The sequence below is a fragment of the Pristiophorus japonicus genome, chromosome 15 (assembly GCF_044704955.1).
Source record: "Pristiophorus japonicus isolate sPriJap1 chromosome 15, sPriJap1.hap1, whole genome shotgun sequence".
Taxonomy (NCBI): Eukaryota; Metazoa; Chordata; class Chondrichthyes; family Pristiophoridae; genus Pristiophorus; species Pristiophorus japonicus.
The window spans coordinates 115,957,604-115,979,019 of NC_091991.1; the positions used below are offsets into that span (position 1 = coordinate 115,957,604).

Here is a 21,416-nt window from a genome sequence, read left to right on the forward strand (position 1 = left end):
CAGACCCACCTTGAGCACAGTTCAGGTCACCGAGATACAAGGGAAGATTCAAGTATTGAATGCGGTGCAGAGAGGAACCACAATGGCAATCCTCAGCCTTATGAGGAAAAGTGGAGAAACTTGGGCTCTTCACTCTTGAGAGGTGATCTTAGGGGTGGACAAGATAGATGGTATGGAAAAGGTACATTACATTAAATTAAATGACCAGAGTAGGACAAGGGGTCACAGGTTCAAACTAATAAAAGACACATTTAGTAGCGATATCAGGAGGTTCCGTAGACACAGAGCGATGAACATAAGTAGCAGCAGAGGTGAAAACCCTGGAATAATTTAAGAACCAACTGGAGGTTACAATAGTGAAGTATCGGGTCTTTCTGAATGGATGAAGCATGATGGGCCGAATGGCCTCCCTCACCTGGTGGGACCGATGTTATATGCTGTTCTTTGGTTAATTTAACGAGGCTTACCTGCGGTTGGATTGTGATCTTTATTACGGGTTTTGCAATTCAGTTTTTACATTGCAATTGTAATGAAGGGCAAGATATAGAATATAGAATGCGATGAATATTTTTAAATGTATTTATTGAAAATCAGTCATTCAGAAGAATTCACAACCACTGCACATCTATCAATACAGCGGGCAGAATCTGGTGATCTCTCACTATAATATAGCGACTCCTCTCTCACCAATCTGCACCATCCAAATTAAATGAAATTTAACACAGATAGATAGAAAATGCACACATATTCAACAAACTGAATCGAATTAATACAAGAGACAGATTGATTCTGGCAGTGACAGGCCCATCACTTTCAACAATTAAAGAGGCAAAATAAAACAGCGGGATTCATAGCCAGGCAGGCACAGACTGGAGTCTGCAGACCATGCATTAAAGATTTGCAACACACAGCTCAGAGGTAGGAGCTTCTGGGCTTGAATTTGGTGAATCTTGGAGTTTTCTCGGCGCTCTCCCCTCCGAGCGAGTTTGGTGAGGCCCTCACACCGGCAGGGAGAAAACCGGTGGGGAGCATGCGCCGGCGAGCAATGCCGACAAAAGTCCTCCCGCCCGCTCCCTCCTGAGACTGGTCCGGGCAGTCCTCCGCTCCAGCAGCAGAAGAGACCGTCGCGTGGAGGCAGGTCTTACCTGAACGGTAAGTATGAAGACCTGTAAAAAAAGGCTAGTGAAATGGTTTGCTTTATTTCTTTTGCAGCAATTTTGCTTGATAGGGTCCTCTGAAGGATTTGTAATGGTTTGTTTTTCATTTGTTGAAGATTATTTTTCCCGTTGCCCCCTCCCTGGGCCCCGACTCTAGCCTCGACGTTACTTTGCCGAGGATCGCATTTACCGGCAAGAATCCGACCTGCCGCCCAGTATCGGCGTGTAACGCCCATTTTTTCCGGCAGACGTTTCCCCCCCCATTTTTCCACCAAACTTCCGCTCAAAGTACCAAGAAGATCTTAGCAGTCCTTTCAACGGTAAATGGGCGGAACTTAGGTTTGACCAAACTCGGGCCCTCTGTATTTATCATTTTGTGTAAAATCTCAGCTCGCTGGAGAATCTGACGGGCATATTGTAGGTCCCTAACCGAACCTGCCTGATCTTCCCACTGAATTTAATGGCTGGGTTCTGTAACACCCTCGCTGCCCAATGCCCCTCCCCCACTGTGGGTCATCTCTCCACAAGAACATGGCCAAAGCGCAGAGAAGGACAACTGGACTGAAATCGAGAGTAAAGGTACCTCGCTGTATATAAAAGATACGGATCAGATAAACACCAAATATTCCAGAGACAGTAGGGGAGAGCCAGGGCAGAGAATAATCTGCCAGGGGGCTGTCGCGGCACTGAGCTGCCCAGTAACGAGATGACTTAATAGAACAGTGAGGGTAGGACTGAGTGTCAATGGGCCGAATAGCCTCGTCTCGTCGTTGACTATTTTTCTAAATGTTAATGCCACGTGATCTCAGCTGCTGCTGGCTTTTGGCAGAGAGAGATATGGAAGCCTTACTGTCAAAACACTTCACACTGTGGCAAGGAAATGATCGGTCATCTCCCACTGCTGTCTGTAAAGAGATACAGAAAGTAGCAGAACCTCACCCCCCTGGAAGGCACGAGTCGAATTCACGTATGACTTATGTTTGTATTAGGCTGCAAAAAATTAAAATCCAACCAGCAGCATTGAGATGAATGTTCTGCCTAGAATATCTCATCCATTGAATGGCCTCATAAATTCAAAAGCAAAATACTGTGGAAGCACTGAAAGGGGGAGGGGAAGAAAGAACAAAAGGGAAGGTCTGTGATAGGATGGAAGACAGGAGAGATTAGAGACACAAAAGAGATGAAGGGCAAAATTCAAATGGTAATGTCAGGAGTTAGAAAAACATTAGTCAAAATAGGGTGTGAATGGCAGGATAATGACCAACTGCCATTACAGATTGGGAGGAATAAAAAGAAACAGGCTCTGGGCGGGGGCAAGGGAGCCAAAGATTGGTAGCGGTCATGCTCTGAAATTTTTGAACTCGATGTTGAGTCCAGAAGGCTGTAAGGTGCCTAAATGAAAGATGAGGTGCTGTTCCTCGAGCTTGCGTTGAGCTTCATTGGAACAGAGGTCAGAGTGGGAATGGAGTGGAGGATTAAAGTGACAGGCAACCAGAAGCTCAGGGTCACACTTACAGACTGAACGGAGGTGCTCCGCAAAGCGGTCACCCAATCTACGCTTGGTCTGCCCAATGTAGAGGAGACCACATCGTGAGCAGCGAATACAGTACACTAAATTGAAAGAAGTACAAGTAAATCACTGTTTCACTTGGAAGGAGTATTTGGGGCCCTGGACAATGGGAAGGGAGGAGGTAAAAGGGCAGGTATTGCATCTCCTGCACTTGCACAGGAAGGTGCGGTGAGAAGGGGAGGGGGTGTTGGGGGTGACTGCGGAATGGACCAGGGTGTTGCGGAGGGAGCAGTCCCTTCGGAACGCTGAGAGAGGAGGGGACGGGAAGATGTGATTGGTGGTGGGATCATGCTGGAGGTGAGAAATGGCAGAGGATGATCCGTTAAACGTGGAGGCTGGTGGGGTGAAAGGTGAGGACAAGGGGAACTCTGTCATGGTTCTGAGAGGGAGGGAAAAGGGTGAGAGCAGAGGTACTGGAAATAGAACGGACACGGTTGAGGGCCATGTTACCACGGTGGAGGGGAATCCTCTATTGAAGAAAAACGAAGACATGTCAAGAGGCACTAGTGTGAAAGGTGGCATCGTCAGAGCAGATGCGATGGAGACAGAGAAACTGGGAGAATGGAATGGAGTCCATGTAGCTGCGGGAGTCAGTGGGCTTATAATGTATACTGGTCAAAAGCCTTTCCTCAGAAATGGAGACGGAGAAGTCGAGGAAGGGAAGGGAAGAGTCACCTGTCACTTTAATTCTCCAATCCATTCCCATTCTGATCCTCGGAATCCTACACTGTTGCAATGAAGCTCAACGTAAGCTCGAGGAATAGCACCTCATCTTTCATTTAGGTCTTCTGGACTCGACATTGAGTTCAAAAATTTCAGAGCGTAACCGCTACCAATCTTTGGCTTCCTTGCCCGTCCTCGCCCCCACCGCCCCGAGCCTGTTTCTTTTTTTCTTCACGATCTCTAATGGCAGCTGGTCATTATCCTGCCACTTGCACCCGATTTTGACGAATGTTTTAGTAACTCCTGGCATTACCATTTGGATTTGGGCCATCATCCCTTTTGTCTCTCTAATCTCTCCTGTCTTCCAACTCATCACAGACCTTCCCTTTTGTTCTTTCTTCCCCTCCCCCTTTCAGTGCTTGTTAAAAATTTGTTCTTTCCAAACACTCTCCAGTTCTGACGAAGGGTCATCGGCCTGAAACCTTAACTCTGTTTTCTCTCCACAGATGATGCCTGACCCGCTGAGATTTCCAGCATTTTCTGTTCTTAGGCCTCATAAATTCAGTCCTTTCTTGCAGATATTGTGCATCGTGGTCCCTGCAGCATCAAACTGCACAAAAATCAGGCCTCTCATTCAATGCCTTTCCTCATTCGCTGTTTATCTAGCGAGAACATGTCACTGTGCAGTCAGCTCCAGATAAACATGCACACGACAACAACTTGAATTTATATAGTCCCTTTAACGTAGGAAGATGTTCCAAGGCGTTTCGGGAGGAAGTCAGCATTGCGAGAGAGGAGCGGGCGCGGGGCTACAAAGGGCGGCGGCGGCATGGAACGGCGACAGTCGGGAGGAGGCCAGCTGCAGCAGGGGCAGAAGGTAAACAAAGAAGTAAAAAGAAATCGAAGTGTGACGTCACAGCCAAGCGGTTAAGTGATTGGCTGGTGGATTGGTGAGTATTTTATCTTTTTCTTTTCTTATCAGTAGGTAACCTTTGGCATTGTTGCCAAATTATGTTAATTTAAGGGTTAAGTCATGGCACGAGAGCCCAGACCCATGTCATGCTCCTCCTGTGCTATGTGGGAAATCAGGGACGCTTCCAGTGTCCCTGACTACAATGTGTGTAGGAAGTGTGTCCAGCTGCAGTTCCTGACAGACTGCATTGCGGCACTGGAGTTGCGCATGGATTCACTCTGGAGCATCCGCGATGCTGAGGATGTCATGACTAGCACATTTAGTGAGTTGGTCACACCTCAGGTAAAGGTTACAATGACAGATAGGGAATGGGTGACCAACAGAAAGTGCAGGGGAAGGAAGGTAGTGCAGGGGTCCGCTGCGGTCATCTCCCTTCAAAACGGATATACCGTTTTGGGTACTGTTGGGGGAGATGGCTCATCAGGGGAAGGCAGCAGCAGCCAAGTTCATGGCACCATGGGTGGCCTCTGCTGCACAGAAGGGCAGGAAGAGCTATAGTGATAGGGGATTCTATTGTAAGGGGAATAGATAGACGTTTCTGCGGCCGCAAATGAGACTCCAGGATGTTATGTCGCCTCCCTGGTGCAAGGGTCAAGGATGTCTCAGAGCTGCTGCAGGGCATTGTGGAGGGGGAGGGTGAACAGCCAGCTGTCGTGGTGCATATAGGTACCATCGATATCGGTAAAAAAACAGAATGAGGTCCTACAAGCTGAATTTAGGGAGCTGGGAGTTAAATTAAAATGTAGGACCTCAAGAGGTAGTAATCTCAGGATTGCTACCAGTGCCACGTGCTAGTCAGAGTAGGAATAGCAGGATAGTTCAGATGAATACGGCTTGAGGAGTGGTGCAAGGAGAGAGGGATTCAAATCCCTGGGACATTGGAACCGGTTCTGGGGGAGGTGGGACTAGTACAAACCGGACGGTCTGCACCTGGGCAGGACCGGAACCGATGTCCTAGCCGAAGTGTTTGCTAGTGCTGTTGGGGAGGATTTAAACTAATATGGTAGGGGGATAGGAATCTACGCAGGGAGGCAGAAGAAAAAAGGGGGCAGAAGCAAAAGGTAGGAAAGAGAAAAACAAGAGTGGAGGGCAGAGAAATCAAGGGCAAAAATCAAAAGGGGCCACATTACAACATAATTCTAAAAGGACAAAGAGTGTTAAAAAAACAAGCCTGAAGGCTGTGAGTCTCAATGCGAGGAGCATTCGGAATAAGGTGGATGAATTAACTGCGCAGATAGTTGTTAACGGATATGATGTAATTGGGATTACGGAGACATGGCTCCAGGGTAACCTGGCTGGGAACTCAACATCCAGGGACATTCAATATTCAAGAAGGATAGACAGGAAGGAAAATGAGGTGGGGTAGCATTACTGGTTAAAGAGGAGATTAACGCAATGGTAAGGAAGGACATTAGCTTGAATGATGTGGAATCTATATGGGTAGAGCTGCGAAACACCAAAGGGCAGAAAACGTTAGTGGGAGTTGTGTACAGACCACCAAACAGTAGTAGGGAGGTTGGGGATGGTATTAAACAGGAAATTAGGGACGCGTGCAATAAGGGTACAGCAGTTATCATGGGTGACTTTAATCTACACATAGATTGGGCTAACCAAACTGGTAGCAGTACTGTGGAGGAGGATTTCCTGGAGCGTATAAGGGATGGTTTTCTGGACCAATATGTCGAGGAACCAACTACAGAGCAGGCCATCCTGGACTGGGTCTTGTGTAATGAGAGAGGATTAAATAGCAATCTGGTCGTGCTAGACCCCTTAGGGAAGAGTGATCATAATATAGTAGAATTCTTCATTTAGATGGAGAGTGGCACAGTTAATTCAGAGACTAGGGTCCTGAACTTAAAGAAAGGTAACTTTGATGGTATGAGACGTGAATTGGCGAGGATAGACTGGCGAATTATACTTAAAGGGCTGACGGTGATTAGGCAATGGCAGACATTCAAAGATCACATGGATGAACTACAACAATTGTACATTCCTGTCTGGCGTAAAAATAAAAAGGGAAGGTGGCTCAACCGTGGCTAAAAAGGGAAATTACGGATAGTGTTAAATCCAAGTAAGAGGCATATAAATTGGCCAGAAAGAGCAGCAAACCTGAGGACTGGGAGAAATTTAGAATCCAGCAGAGAAGGACTAAGGGTTTAATTCGGAGGGCGAAAATTGAGTACGAGAGTCAGCTTGCAGGGAACATAAAAACTGACTGCAAAAGCTTCTATAGCTATGTGCAGAGAAAAAGATTAGTGAAGACAAATGTAGGTCCCTTGCAGTCAGAATCAGGTGAATTCATAATGGGGAACAAGGAAATGGCAGACCAATTGAACAAATACTTTGGTTCTGTCTTCACTAAGGAAGACACGAATAATCTCCCGAAAATAACAGGGGACCGAGGGTCTAGCGAGAAGGAGGAACTGAAGGAAATCCTTATTAGTCAGGAAATTGTATTCAGAAAATTGATGGGATTGAAAGCCGATAAATCCCCAGGGCCTGATAGTCTGCATCCCAGAGTATTTAAGGAAGTGGCCCTTGAAATAGTGGATGCATTGGTGGTCATTTTCTAACATTCTATAGACTCTGGATTAGTTCCTATGGATTGGAGGGTAGCTAATGTAACCCCACTTTTTAAAAAAGGAGGGAGAGTGAAAACAAGGAATTATAGACCGGTTAGTCTGACATCGGTAGTGGGGAAAATGTTGGAATCAATTATTAAAGATGTAATAACAGCGCATTTGGAAAGCAGTGACAGGATCAGTCCAAGTCAGCATGGATTTATGAAAGGGAAATCATGCTTGACAAATCTATAATTTTGTGAGAATGTAACTAGTAGAGTGGACGAGGGAGAACCAGTGGATGTGGTGTATTTGGACTTTCAAAAGGTTTTTGACAAGGTCCCACACAAGAGATTAGTGTGCAAAATTAAAGCACATGGTATTGGGGGTAATGTATTGACACGGATAGAGAACTGGTTGGCAGACAGGAAGCAAAGAGTAGGAATAAATGGGTCCTTTTCAGAATGACAGGCAGTGACTAGTGGGGTACTGCAAGGTTCAGTGCTGGGATCCCAGCTATTTACAATATACATTAATGATTTAGACAAAGGAATTAAATGTAATATCTCCAGTTTGAAGATGACACTAAGCTGGGTGGCAGTGTGAGCTGTGAGGAGGATGCTAAGAGGCTGCAGGATGACTTGGACAGGTTAGGTGAGTGGGCAAATGCATGGCAGATGCAGTATAATGTGGATAAATGTGAGGTTATCCACTTTGGTGGAAAAAACAGGAAGGCAGAATATTATCTGAATGGTGACAGATTAGGAAAAAGGGCGGTGCAATGAGACCTGGATGTCATGGTACATCAGTCATTGAAAGTTGGCATGCAGGTACAGTAGGCGGTGAAGAAGGCAAATGGCATGTTGGCCTTCATAGCGAGAGGATTTGAGTGTTGGAGCAGGGAGGTCTTACTGCAATTGTACAGGGCCTTGGTGAGGCCACACCTTGAATATTGTGTACAGTTTTGGTCTCCTAATCTGAGGAAGGACATTCTTGCTATTGAGGGAGTGCAGCGAAGGTTCACCAGACTAATTACCGGGATAGCAGGACTGACATATGAAGAAAGACTGGATCGACTAGGCCGATATTCACTGGAATTTAGATGAATGAGAGGGGCTCTCATAGAAATATATAAAATTCTGACAGGTTAGATACAAGAAGAATGTTCCTGATGTTGGGGAAGTCCAGAATCAGGGGTCACAGTCTAAGGATAAGGGGCAAGCCACTTAGGACCGAGATGAGGAGAAACTTCTTCACTCAGAGAATTGTGAACCTGTGGAATTCTCTACCACAGAAAGTTGTTGAGGCCAGTTCATTAGATATATTCAAAAGGGAGTTAGATGTGACCCTTACGGCTAAAGGAATCAAGGGGTATGGAGAAAAAGCAGGAATGGGGTACTGAAGTTGCATGATCAGCCATGATCATATTGAATGGTGGTGCAGGCTCGAAGGGCCGAATGGCCTACTCCTGCACCTATTTTCTACGTTTCTATGTTTCACATAAGAATATAACATAAGAAATAGGAGCAGGAGTAGGCCATTTGGCACCTCGAGCCTGCTCCGCCATTCAATAAGATCATGGCTGATCTGATCCTGGCCTAAACTCCATTTCTCCGCCCGCTCCCCATAACCCTCGACTCATCATTCAAAAATCTGTCTATCTCCACCTTAAATATATGCAATGAACCAGCCTCCACAGCTCTCTGGGGTAGAGAATTCCAAAGATTCACGATTCTCAGAGAAGAAATTTCTCCTTATTTCTGTTTTAAATGGGCGACGCCTTATTCTGAAACGATGCCCCCTTGTTCTAGATTCCCTCACGAGGGGAAACATCCTCTCTGCATCTACTCTGTCAAGCTCCCTCAGAATCTTATATGTTTCAATAAGATCACCTCTCATTCTCCTAAACTCCAAGGAGTATAGGCCAACCTTTCTTTATATGACAACCCCTTCATGTCAGGAATCAACCTCGTGAACCTTCTTTGAACTGCCTCCAATGCAAGTATATCCTTCCTTAAATAAGAAGACCAAAACTGTACGCAGTACTCCAGGTGTGATCTTACCAATACCCTGTACAGTTGTAGCAGGACTTCTCTGCTTTTATACTCCATCCTCCTTGCAATAAAGGCCTGCATTCTATTTGCCTTCCTGATTACTTGCTGTATCTGCATGCTAACTTTTCGCATTTCATGTACAAGAACCCCCAGATCCCTCTGTACTGCAGCATTTTGTAATCGCTCCCCATTTAAAAAATAATTTGTTTATTTTTCCTACCAAAGTGGATAACCTCACATTTTCCCACATTATACTCCATCTGCCAAATGTTTGCCCTGTCTTTATCCCTTTGTAGATTCTTTGCGTCCTCCTTACAACTTGCTTTCCCACCTATCTTTGTATCATCAGCAAACTTGGTTACATTACACTCGGTCCCTTCATCCATGTCATTAATATACATTGTAAATAGTTGAGACCCCAGCACTGATCCCTGTGGCACCCCACTAGTTACAGTTTGCCAACCTGAAAATGACCCATGTATCCTGACTCTCTGTTTTCTGTTAGTTAGCTAATCCTCTATCCACGCTAACATATTACCCCCAACCCCGTGAGCTCTTATCTTGTGCAGTAATCTTTTGTGTGGTAGCTTATCGAATGCTTTCTGGAAATACAAATATACGACATCAACTGGTTCTCCTTTATCCACTCTGCTCGCTACATCTTCAAAGAACTCTAGCAGATTTTTCAAACACGATTTCTCTTTCATAAAACCATGTTGACTCTGCTTGACTGCATTATGATCTTCTAAATGTCCTGCTACTACTTCCTTAATGATGGACTCCAGCATTTTCCCAATGACAGACGTTAGGCTAACTGGTCTATAGTTTACTGCTTTCACAGCAGTGTAATCAGACAGAAATTGACACTGAGCCAAAATAGGAGATATTGGGAGGGGTGACTAAAAGCTTGATCAAAGAGGTGGGTTTTAAGGATTGTCTTAAAAGAGGAGAGAGCGGTAGAGAGGCGGAGCGGTTTAGGCAGGAAGTTCCAGAGTTTAGGGCCTAGGCAGCTGAAGGCACGGCCACCAATGGTGGAGCGATGGAAATCCGGGATGCGCAAGAGAGCAGAATTAGAAGAGCGCAGAGATTTGGGATGCTTGCAGGGCTAGAGGAGGTGTTGTGTTTTACATGGTTCCTCACACTCACCATACTTGCTCTTGAGGAAGAGTGAAGATCCACAGCAATGAATCTTGCCATTGGCCATGATCACAATGCGGTCTCCAAGGAGATCAGCTTCATCCATAAAATGAGTTGTTAGCACGATGGTGCGGCCAAACTTCTGGTGCTGCAAAAGATCCCAGGTAGTCCTGCGGGAGAGTGGATCCATACCCGATGTTGGTTCGTCCAACATCACAATCTGAAGGACAGAAACCAAATAAAAGATCAGTACAAGTTCTACTGTGGAGGTTCTAAAGGGCAACGGCACAAGGGAAGGCAAAATTCCCTCTGCAAAGCGTCTCACCCATTCTGTGACTCAAAACCACCTTGTCCTTTTAGAATGACATTGAGGGCATCAAGCTTGACACACATGCAGCTGACATTGTCACAGGCTCAGTCGGTGAGGACCTGTTAGATGAAATGGGCATGACTAGCAATCGTCACAGTACCAGCCGAGTGCTGCACATTCACCACCCCCCAAAGTCGGTTTGCTTGGTAGTATAGGTCCTCGGTCCTCATTTCCTTTTCTGTGGCTGGATGTCCTGTTCCCTGGCATTAACCAATGCTGCTCTACGAGTTGCTAGAAGTTGGACAACTGGATTCACCTTCGAGCTCCACCCCATTTGGTGTGAGGAAGTCGTGGTTGTGCTCAGTGCGGTGACTGCTGTAGTGTACTTTGCATGAGTGAACTATTTCCAGCAGTATGTGACTGGCCGCAGGCTACTGTGACTCTGAAGCAAACTACAAAATGAATTTTATCAGCTAATTGAGGGGAGAATGATGATTACTCAAAGGCTCTTCTGGATAATTCTTGGCCCACTTGCAGTGTGCAGTGTTATTAATTATTTTTTGCTTCCTCTGATGTGAGGTCAGTTACACCAAGGTTGATCTGTATTTCAACTCCATCTTGCCACTTTACTCCATATCCCTTGATACTCTTACCCAACAAAAATCTATCGATCACAGTCTTGAAAGCTCCAATTGACCCCAACATCCACAGCCTTTTAGGGGAGAGAGTTCCAGATTTCCCTACCATTCCTGATTTCACGCCTGAATGTCCAGGCTCTAATTTTAAGGCTGTGCCCCCTCGTTCTGGATTCCCCACCAGAGAATCTAATTTTGTGACATTTACCCTATCAAATCCCTTTATCACTTTAAACACCTCGATTCAATCAAACAGAAAGCTGCAGTATCCAACTGGGGCAGAAAGCAAAACCCGGCTGCTGTAACTCAGCCACTATTCAACATGTCACTCATACTGCTCGGTGTGTGTTAGTGAGGGAGCAAGGGAAGGCTTCTGGGGTTGGGCACAAGACTGAGTCAGAGAATGAGGGAGTGACTTCAGAATCCTGGGATTTGGCAACATGTTTCTCAGTGAGATAGAAGAGACTGATGTTGCTGGTTTCATTAACGAGTAAGTTAAGGCTATTAAATTTACCTCCCAGGTATGAGCAAAGAGTGCAATTGAATCGTGGGGGAGAGGGGGGGGGGTTCAGATGGCTAGTAACTTGATCCCCAGATTAAATTAGAGTTTATTAAAAGCACATAAACTGTGGTCTCAATATCTGAAAACAATGTTAAGAACAAGCAGATTCAAAGCTACAATTACATTGCTGGTGAATGCATTGTGAAACGGTTACACAATCCGTATTTGGATGCTCACTCAGTGCTCCGCTGTTGTAACAGTGCATGGAAGAGGCTGCGATATATTACAGTGATTGGCTGGGTTAATCTAGAAACAAATCCTATTACAAAGCAGTTGGATTGGAGAGGAGAGAAAGGACCAGGGATATTGGATGAAGTAGTGAGTTTGGTAGCAACATCCAAATTATAACAAGGTTAAAATGTTATTATTTATTCCAAAATACTATAAATTACAAAGTGCTCTGTGGTTCTGTACATTATTCCAGTTCTATTTGATAATATTCACTGTTAGAATTGAACAGGAAGTTTGAGTTTTAAAGGGAGAGTATTTTAAAATAGCTCAAAGTGAAGATTATTTTTGGCCTTGTGCCAAACTGCACCTTGGGTATTAGATGCAAAAAGAACTAGATTCACGCAAAGGCCGGAAAAACAACACAAAACTCTGAATAGAGTGCACTGCCTGAGAGGGTGGTGATAGATTCAATGTTAACCTTCAAAGAGGAATTCGATAAATACTTGGATAGGGTAAAATGTGCAGGGCGAAGAAGAAATAGCAGGTGAGGACCGATTGGATAGCTCTACCAAAAAGCCGGCACTGGTACGATGGGATGAATGGCCTCATTCTGTGCAGTATCATTGTTTGAAAAGAACACAATGAAGTGCTTGTCTGATGGAGTGAGAGACAGCGATACATCGACTCACATGCCATTGAGTAGGAATTGATCACGGCACGGCCTGGGGAATCTCGGCACGGCCTGGGGAATCTCGGCACGGCCTGGGGAATCTCGGCACGGCCTGGGGAATCTCGGCACGGCCTGGGGAATCGCCGCACGGCCTGGGGAATCTCGGCACGGGCTGGGGAATCTCGGCACGGCCTGGGGAATCTCGGCACGGCCTGGGGAATCGCCGCACGGCCTGGGGAATCTCCGCACGGCCTGGGGAATCTCCGCACGGCCTGGAGAATCTCGGCAAGGCCTGGGGAATCTCCGCACGGCCTGGGGAATCTCCGCACGGCCTGGGGAATCTCGGCTCGGCCTGGGGAATCTCGGCTCGGCCTGGGGAATCTCGGCTCGGCCTGGGGAATCTCAGCACGGCCTGGGGAATCGCCGCACGGCCTGGAGAATCTCGGCATGGCCTGGGGAATCTCGGCACGGCCTGGGGAATCTCGGCACGGCCTGGGGAATCGCCGCACGGTCTGGAGAATCTCGGCACGGCCTGGAGAATCTCGGCACGGCCTGGGGAATCTCCGCACGGCCTGGGGAATCTCCGCACGGCCTGGGGAATCTCCGCACGGCCTGGGGAATCTCGGCACAGCCTGGGGAATCTCGGCACGGCCTGGGGAATCTCGACTCGGCCTGGGGAATCTCGGCTCGGCCTGGGGAATCTCGGCTCGGCCTGGGGAATCTCGGCACGGCCTGGAGAATCTCGGCACGGCCTGGGGAATCTCCGCACGGCCTGGGGAATTGCCGCATGGCCTCGAGAATCTCGGCACGGCCTGGGGAATCTCGACACGGCCTGGGGAATCTCGGCACGGCCTGGGGAATCGCCGCACGGCCTGGGGAATCGCCGCACGGCCTGGGGAATCTCGGCACTGGCTGGGGCTAGGTACACTGGGCGATCAGAGATTGACAGAGTACCACAATGCAATGTTACCGAGGGCCGGCGAGCAGCTTTTCAGCTCAACAATCCCCAATTATTAAAGATGAATTAATAATGAGAGGGATTTAGGGAGAGTCAGTGTATAAAATAAAATAAAACGTGAAGATGCAGAGGGAGTGTAATGGGACTATTCAAACACAAATACCTTCTGTTGCCCTGAGCTCCCCAAAGGGTTATTACCTTGGAGTTGCCAATGAAAGCAATTCCAATTGACAGCTTGCGTTTCATTCCGCCGGACAGAGTCTTGATCTTGGCTTTTCGTTTCCCCTCGAACTTCAGAATTCTTAGCATTTGATTTACCTCTTCACGGATCTGACCATACCGGCAGCCTTTTAGCTGTGAGGGGGGAAACAGACCAGGTCAATACACCGAGGCAATGCTATCCAACTATAATCTCCACCCCGACAGCTGGAGAAAGTGAGCCAGGTGTGACTCCTCCTGTATCTCTCTCACTAATGCTTCTTTCTTTCTCTCTCTCTCTCTGCCGGGCAGTGGGGGCTCGGGGCAGTGGGGTGGGGTCGGGGCTGTGGGAGGCCGGGGGCACAGGCTGGACAGAATGCCAGGGGGCTGACTGATCGAATCATCTCTCGGTTGGCCCAGAAAGATTTGATGAAATGGAAATGATGAATATCTGAAATGTGAACTCCAAACCTTGATGCCAGAAATACACAGCAGGTCTGTGAGGACTACAGGAGGACAGGTTAGCGGCTCATGTGGGATGTGCCAACAGCACCGATCTCTGAACAGGGACTCCTAACATTTCGCACCCACTGAATTCTAAAAGGGGTGCACGAACAGAGAGACCTGGGGGTATATGCGCACTTATCATTGAAGGTGGCAGGGCAGGTTGAGAAAGCGGTTAAAAAAGCATACGGTATCCTGGACTTCATAAACAGAGGCATAGAGTACAAAAGCAAGGAAGTTATGATGAACCTTTATAAAACACTGGCTCAGCCTCCAGGGATGAGGGACTTCAGTTACATGGATAGACTGGAGAAGTTGGGGTTGTTTTCCTTAGAGCATATAGATTGAGAGGAGATTTGATAGAGGTGTTCAAAATCATAAGGGGTCTAGACAAAGTAGATAGAGAGAAACTGTTCCCATTGGCTGTAGGGTCAAGAACCAGAGGACACAGATTTAAGGTGATTGGCAAAAGAACCAAAGGTGCCAAGAGGGAATGCACTGCTTGAAAGGGAGGTGGAGGCAGATTCAATCGTGGCTTTCAAAAGGGAACTGGATAAATATCTGAAGGAAAAAAATTTGCAGGTCGACAGGGAAAGGACGGGGGAGTGGGACTGGCTGAAGTGCTCTTGCAGAGAGTCGGCACGGACTCGACGGGCCGAATGGCCTCCTACTGTGCTGTAGCCATTCTATGATTCTATGAAGTGTAAGGAAAGTCTTTACCATAAAGTCAAACTACTCAGCAAAAAAAAAGCACAAAGCACCATGACTTGCATTGGCACAGCAGCTTATATCGATCTCTGGTCATCCCAAAATGCTTCACAGCCAATTAAGCACTTTACAAGCACAGTCACTGTTGTAATGTAGGGAAACACGGCAACCAATTTGGACACAGCAAGATCCCAGAGCGCAGCAGTGAAATAAATGACCAGAGGCTTTTTGGTTGAGCGGGAACTGATGCGCAGGACACTGGGAGAACACCTCTACTTTTCAAATAGTGCCATGGGATCTTTTACACCCATTTGAACATGTCATGTGAAAGATGTCATCTCAGACAGACAGTCATTACTGCAGCAAAGTACCTGCCCAGATAATATGCTAAATCCCAGAGTGGCTCTTGAATCCATGACCTTCTGACTCAGAGGTGCTATCCACTGAGTCAAGCTGAGATTTTGCAATTAATAGAGGGAACAGCCTTTAAGGATAAGTTGTCAATTGCTGGAACCAAGTGTCAAACTGACAAGTTGTACATTACGCAGTCAGCTGCACAGGGAGAGACTGAGCTGCCTTCATCATCCCATCTTAACCTGGACTCCTATGTGCCCTGTCTCTCCAGTGCAACTTACCCCGCTAAAAAATGTCAGGTGCTCCTCTACCGTCATGTTTTCAAACAGGACATCATGCTGCGGACACAGTCCCAGACTCCGACGGACCAGCGGCATGTCCTGGCAGATGCTGTAGTCGTTAATGTAGGCAGTACCACTTGTCGGAGGGTACAAGCCTAATAACCAGGAGAACAGGTTACTCATTCCAGCAGCAGCTTCGACAGAGAAATTACAAAGAGCTCAAACACAACGCTTCCAAATTTAATTCCTTAAATAGTTCAGTCTCAGAACTGAAAATACAGCCTGCTCTCCTTTCTCGCCCCTCCTCCCCGCGCTTGTCCCTCATGCTCGCCCCTCCCTCTCCTCCCCTCCCTCCGTGCTCGCCCATCCTCCGCTCATCCTTTGCACGCATGCCCTCCCCCTCAATCCCCTCCCGCCCTCCGCGCTTGCCCCTCATGCTCAGCCTCTCTCTTGTGCGTTTGCCCTCCCTCCCCTCCCGCGCTCACCCGCTCCCACCATCTTCCCCCGTGCACTCGCCCCCTCCCTCTCTCCCAAATTAAGCCGACAAGTTAAGTGGGAATTCGTTAGGGTCAAGTTGGATGAAATAAGTGACCCTGGAAGATTGGGAGACAGTCAGCCTTCAGAGGCAGACTCAGTCAGGCAGCTTCCCCGTACTGTAGGGCACTGGATGGAGAACCAGCGATTCTGGCTTATTACTGAGAGCGGCAGATCTAGCCCGCTCACTGGGAGCTGGGATTCTCCTCTCTTGTCTCCAGATAACCATGCAAGCCAGTGCTGTAACAGGTATATATGGTCTGGAGTGAACAAACAACAAGAAGCTTACTGATGCTTTGTACAGGTGTTGTGTGGTTTTGGTTGGTAAAATTCCAAAAGGCCCACATGCACATTTGAAGTTCCTTCCATCTTGGCTTTCCCCAACCTGTGCCTAAACTCGCTGGACTGGTGGTGCTTGGCCCTACAAGGGCAGATACAGCACTCCATACCAGGCAAACAGAAACCCTGCCTCTATAGATCTCTCAATAGCCTGCTTTGGAGGCTCTCGTGATGGGGTTGGGCTCCTGTGTGTCAGACATACCCAGCTGACCAAAGGAAATTGCTGAGTGTTTGTGCTTTACTATTAATGCTGTTACCCTAGAACTGACAACATTGAGCATCTATGTGAGGTCTAATTGGACAAGCCAAAGTGAGAGGGCATTGAGTGAGAACCAAATTGGTTACGTAATCGTAGGAAGTGGAGAACAATCTAATGTCCTTGAACTTACCTGTGAGAATGGACAGAGTGGTGGTCTTTCCTGCTCCATTGTGCCCCAGGAGTACCGTGATCTGCCCCTTATACAAGTTCATGGTTAGATGGGAAACGGCAATCTTCACCTGGTTTCCAAATTTAAACTCCTACAGACACAAAGACATTAATTGGAATCACAAAACGGGGCCAGCTTCATCGCAGTTCATTTCAAAATCTGGCATAAAAATCTAAATGGGGTAGAAGAGCAAAGGGATCTCGGAGTTCATACAAATCACTAAAAGTAGCGATACAGGCTAATAAGGCCATAAAAAGGCAAACCAAGCACTAGGGTTTATTTTTGGAGAGACAGAATTGAAAAGTAGAGAAATAATGCTAAACCAGTATCGAACATTGGTTAGACCACACTTGGAGTACTGCGTACTGTTCTGGTCGCCATATTATAAAAAGGATGTGGAGGCACTGGAAAGGGTGCAAAAAAGATTTACAAGGATGATACCAGAAATGCAAGGTTATACCTATCAGGAAAGGATGAACAATGTATATCCGATGTAGTTCCAAATTTCCACCACCCTTTGTGTGAAGAAGTGTATCAATGCAACTACTGCAGCTAGGCCACCAGTCAAAGCCCACACCCTTACCTTGGTTAAGTTTCTGATTCTGATGCCAGCTTCAAGACCCGTTGGATCGTCCTCAACGTATTCATTTTTTACGGCTTCGTCTGCATCCTTAACCTCTTTGCTGCCTTTGATGTAGACGGATCCTGGCTTCCCGAGCCAGTACGAGGGCTGGGCAAACACCACAAGTTAATGCACAATAACATGGGTTCCTTAAATAACGCATTCTATCAAGAACAATGAAAAGGCAGCTGCTCTCGCCAAATGACACGGGGGCAGGCCTTGCATAAGCAGTGCACTCCAAGTGTGGCCTGTCACAACATAACCCCAGCCCAAACAATCGTACCACCTCGCTCATATTCAGGAGCACTGGCAGTGCTGAAACTCACACACACCCAATACATGTTGGATGAGGCGTGAGTCACTGGCTGCCTCTGCCATGTCCCTTTGTCCACTTCCTCTGGAATTGCAGCATCAGCAGAATGGAACTCAGTGCTGGAATCTGGACTGAGCCAAGCCTGTTGTGGACTCACTTTGGAGTTACCACTTAATCCCAGGATGGGATGGCCGTGATCTTCTGTTCTTACATTACAACAGTGACTACACTCCAAAAGTACTTCATTGGCTGTAATGCGCTTTGAGACTCTCGAAAGGCACTCTATAAATGCAAGTCTTTCTATTCTTCACGTCATCCAGTGCTGCCTGCTGGGCCAATGGCACCAATTAAATTTCCCAACACACTCGGTTGGGTCTGCATGCTTCATTTGAAAACCTACTCAAATGAATCATCAGGTTTGGATTTAAATCATTTTCAAAAACGCACAAAATGAAACACTGTTATTCAAAAAGTCACAATTGGCTTCATCCAGCAAAATAAAACCAGATGGTCAAAATTCAAATAGCTTCCACAGATGTATAACCAGCATGACCTGTCACATTTGACAGGGAACTCTACTTGGTCCTATGTTTCTCTCACACATGCATACATTGTTTAAACACAATATAAACTGTATCAAAATTAACCTTTTGAAATTTGTCTTCTTGCTTTTCTATAAATATTTTCTTTTAAAAAAGTGAACAGATAAACATAAGAACATAAGAAATAGGAACAGGAGTAGGCCATGTGGCCCCTCGAGCCTGCTCTGCCATTCAATAAGATCCTGGCTGATCTGATCATGGACTCAGCTGCACTTCCCCACCTGCTCCCCATAACCCCTTATCATTTAAGAAACTGTCTATTTCTGTCTTAAATTTATTCAATGTCCCAAAAGTAGTAATCTCGGGATTGCTACCAGTGCCACGTGCTAGTCAGAGTAGGAATCGCAGGATAGCGCAGATGAATACGTGGCTTGAGCAATGGTGCAGCAGGGAGGGATTCAAATTCCTGGGGCATTGGAACCGGTTCTGGGGGAAGTGGGACCAGTACAATCCGGACGGTCTGCACCTGGGCAGGACCAGAACCAATGTCCTCGGGGGAGTGTTTGCTAGTGCTGTTGGGGAGGAGTTAAACTAATATGGCAGGGGGATGGGAACCAATGCAGGGAGATAGAGGGAAACAAAAAGGAGGCAAAAACAAAAGACAGAAAGGAGATGAGGAAAAGTGGAGGGCAGAGAAACCCAAGGCAAAGAACAAAAAGGGCCATTGTACAGCAAAATTCTAAAAGGACAGAGGGTGTTAAAAAAACAAGCCTAAAGGCTTTGTGTCTTAATGCAAGGAGTATCCGCAATAAGGTGGATGAATTAACTGTGCAAATAGATGTTAACAAATATGATGTGATTGGGATTACGGAGATGTGGCTCCAGGATGATCAGGGCTGGGAACTCAACATCCAGGGGTATTCAACATTCAGGAAGGATAGAATAAAAGGAAAAGGAGGTGGAGTAGCATTGCTGGTTAAGGAGGAGATTAAGGCAATAGTTAGGAAGGACATTAGCTTGGATGATGTGGAATCTATATGGGTAGAGCTGCAGAACACCAAAGGGCAAAAAACGTTAGTGGGAGTTGTGTACAGACCTCCAAACAGTAGTAGTGATGTTGTGGAGGGCATCAAACATGAAATTAGGGGTGCGTGCAATAAAGGTGCAGCAGTTATAATGGGTGACTTTAATATGCACATAGATTGGGCTAACCAAACTGGAAGCAATACGGTGGAGGAGGATTTTCTGGAGTGCATAAGGGATGGTTTTTTAGACCAATATGTCGAGGAACCAACTAGGGGGGAGGCCATCTTAGACTGGGTGTTATGTAATGAGAGAGGATTAATTAACAATCTCGTTGTGCGAGGCCCCTTGGGGAAGAGTGACCATAATATGGTGGAATTCTGCATTGGGATGGAGAATGAAACAGTTAATTCAGAGACCATGGTCCAGAACTTAAAGAAGGCTAACTTTGAAGGTATGAGGCGTGAATTGGCTGGGATGGATTGGCAAATGATACTTAAGGGGTTGACTGTGGATGGGCAATGGCAGACATTTAGAGACCACATGGATGAACTACAACAATTGTACATTCCTGTCTGGCATAAAAATAAAAAAGGGAAGGTGGCTCAACCGTGGCTATCAAGGGAAATCAGGGATAGTATTAAAGCCAAGGAAGTGGCATACAAATTGGCCAGAAATAGCAGCGAACCTGGGGACTGGGAGAAATTTAGAACTCAGCAGAGGAGGACAAAGGGTTTGATTAGGGCAGGGAAAATGGAGTATGAGAAGAAGCTTGCAGGGAACATTAAGACGGATTGCAAAAGTTTCTATAGATATGTAAAGAGAAAAAGGTTAGTAAAGACAAACGTAGGTCCCCTGCAGTCAGAATCAGGGGAAGTCATAACGGGGAACAAAGAAATGGCGGACCAATTGAACAAGTACTTTGGTTCGGTATTCACGAAGGAGGACACGAACAACCTTCCGGTTATTAAAGGGGTCGGGGGGTCTAGTAAGGAGGAGGAACTGAGGGAAATCCTTATTAGCCGGGAAATTGTGTTGGGGAAATTGATGGGATTGAAGGCCGATAAATCCCCAGGGCCTGATGGACTGCATCCCAGAGTACTTAAGGAAGTGGCCTTGGAAATAGTGGATGTGTTGACAGTCATTTTCCAACATTCCATTGACTCTGGATCAGTTCCTATGGAGTGGAGGGTAGCCAATGTAACCCCACTTTTTAAAAAAGGAGGGAGAGAGAAAACAGGGAATTATAGACCGGTCAGCCTGACATCGGTAGTGGGTAAAATGATGGAATCAATTATTAAGGATGTCATAGCAGTGCATTTGGAAAGAGGTGACATGATAGGTCCAAGTCAGCATGGATTTGTGATAGGGAAATCATGCTTGACAAATCTTCTGGAATTTTTTGAGGATGTTTCCAGTAGAGTGGATAAGGGAGAACCAGTTGATGTGGTATATTTGGACTTTCAGAAGGCGTTCGACAAGGTCCCACACAAGAGATTGATGTGCAAAGTTAGAGCACATGGGATTGGGGGTAGTGTACTGACATGGATTGAGAACTGGTTGTCAGACAGGAAGCAAAGAGTAGGAGTAAATGGGTACTTTTCAGAATGGCAGGCAGTGACTAGTGGGGTACCGCAAGGTTCTGTGCTGGGGCCCCAGCTGTTTACACTGTACATTAATGATTTAGATGAGGGTATTAAATGTAGTATCTCCAAATTTGCGGATGACACTAAGTTGGGTGGCAGTGTGAGCTGCGAGGAGGATGCTGTGAGGCTGCAGAGCGACTTGGATAGGTTAGGTGAGTGGGCAAATGCATGGCAGATGAAGTATAATGTGGATAAATGTGAGGTTATCCACTTTGGTGGTAAAAACAGAGAGACAGACTATTATCTGAATGGTGACAGATTAGGAAAAGGGGAGGTGCAAAGAGACCTGGGTGTCATGGTACATCAGTCATTGAAGGTTGGCATGCAGGTGCAGCAGGCGGTTAAGAAAGCAAATGGCATGTTGGCCTTCATAGCAAGGGGATTTGAGTACAGGGGCAGGGAGGTGTTGCTACAGTTGTACAGGGCATTGGTGAGGCCACACCTGGAGTATTGTGTACAGTTTTGGTCTCCTAACCTGAGGAAGGACATTCTTGCTATTGAGG

The 21,416-nt window shown here is 46.6% G+C and overlaps 1 protein-coding gene across 4 annotated transcripts in view; it reads right to left on the minus strand.

The window, feature by feature from the left end:
- The window catches only part of abca3b (ATP-binding cassette, sub-family A (ABC1), member 3b), a 188,672-nt gene that overhangs the window by 73,511 nt on the left and 93,745 nt on the right, over positions 1-21,416 (minus strand). For all 4 annotated transcript variants that reach the window (XM_070900872.1, XM_070900871.1, XM_070900873.1 and 1 more), the window contains 5 exons: positions 17,351-17,497; positions 16,729-16,858; positions 15,467-15,621; positions 13,620-13,775; positions 10,125-10,335 (listed from right to left, as the gene is read on the minus strand). In XM_070900872.1, the coding sequence (XP_070756973.1) occupies positions 10,125-10,335; positions 13,620-13,775; positions 15,467-15,621; positions 16,729-16,858; positions 17,351-17,497 (799 nt within the window). The remainder of the gene's footprint in view (positions 1-10,124; positions 10,336-13,619; positions 13,776-15,466; positions 15,622-16,728; positions 16,859-17,350; positions 17,498-21,416) is intronic.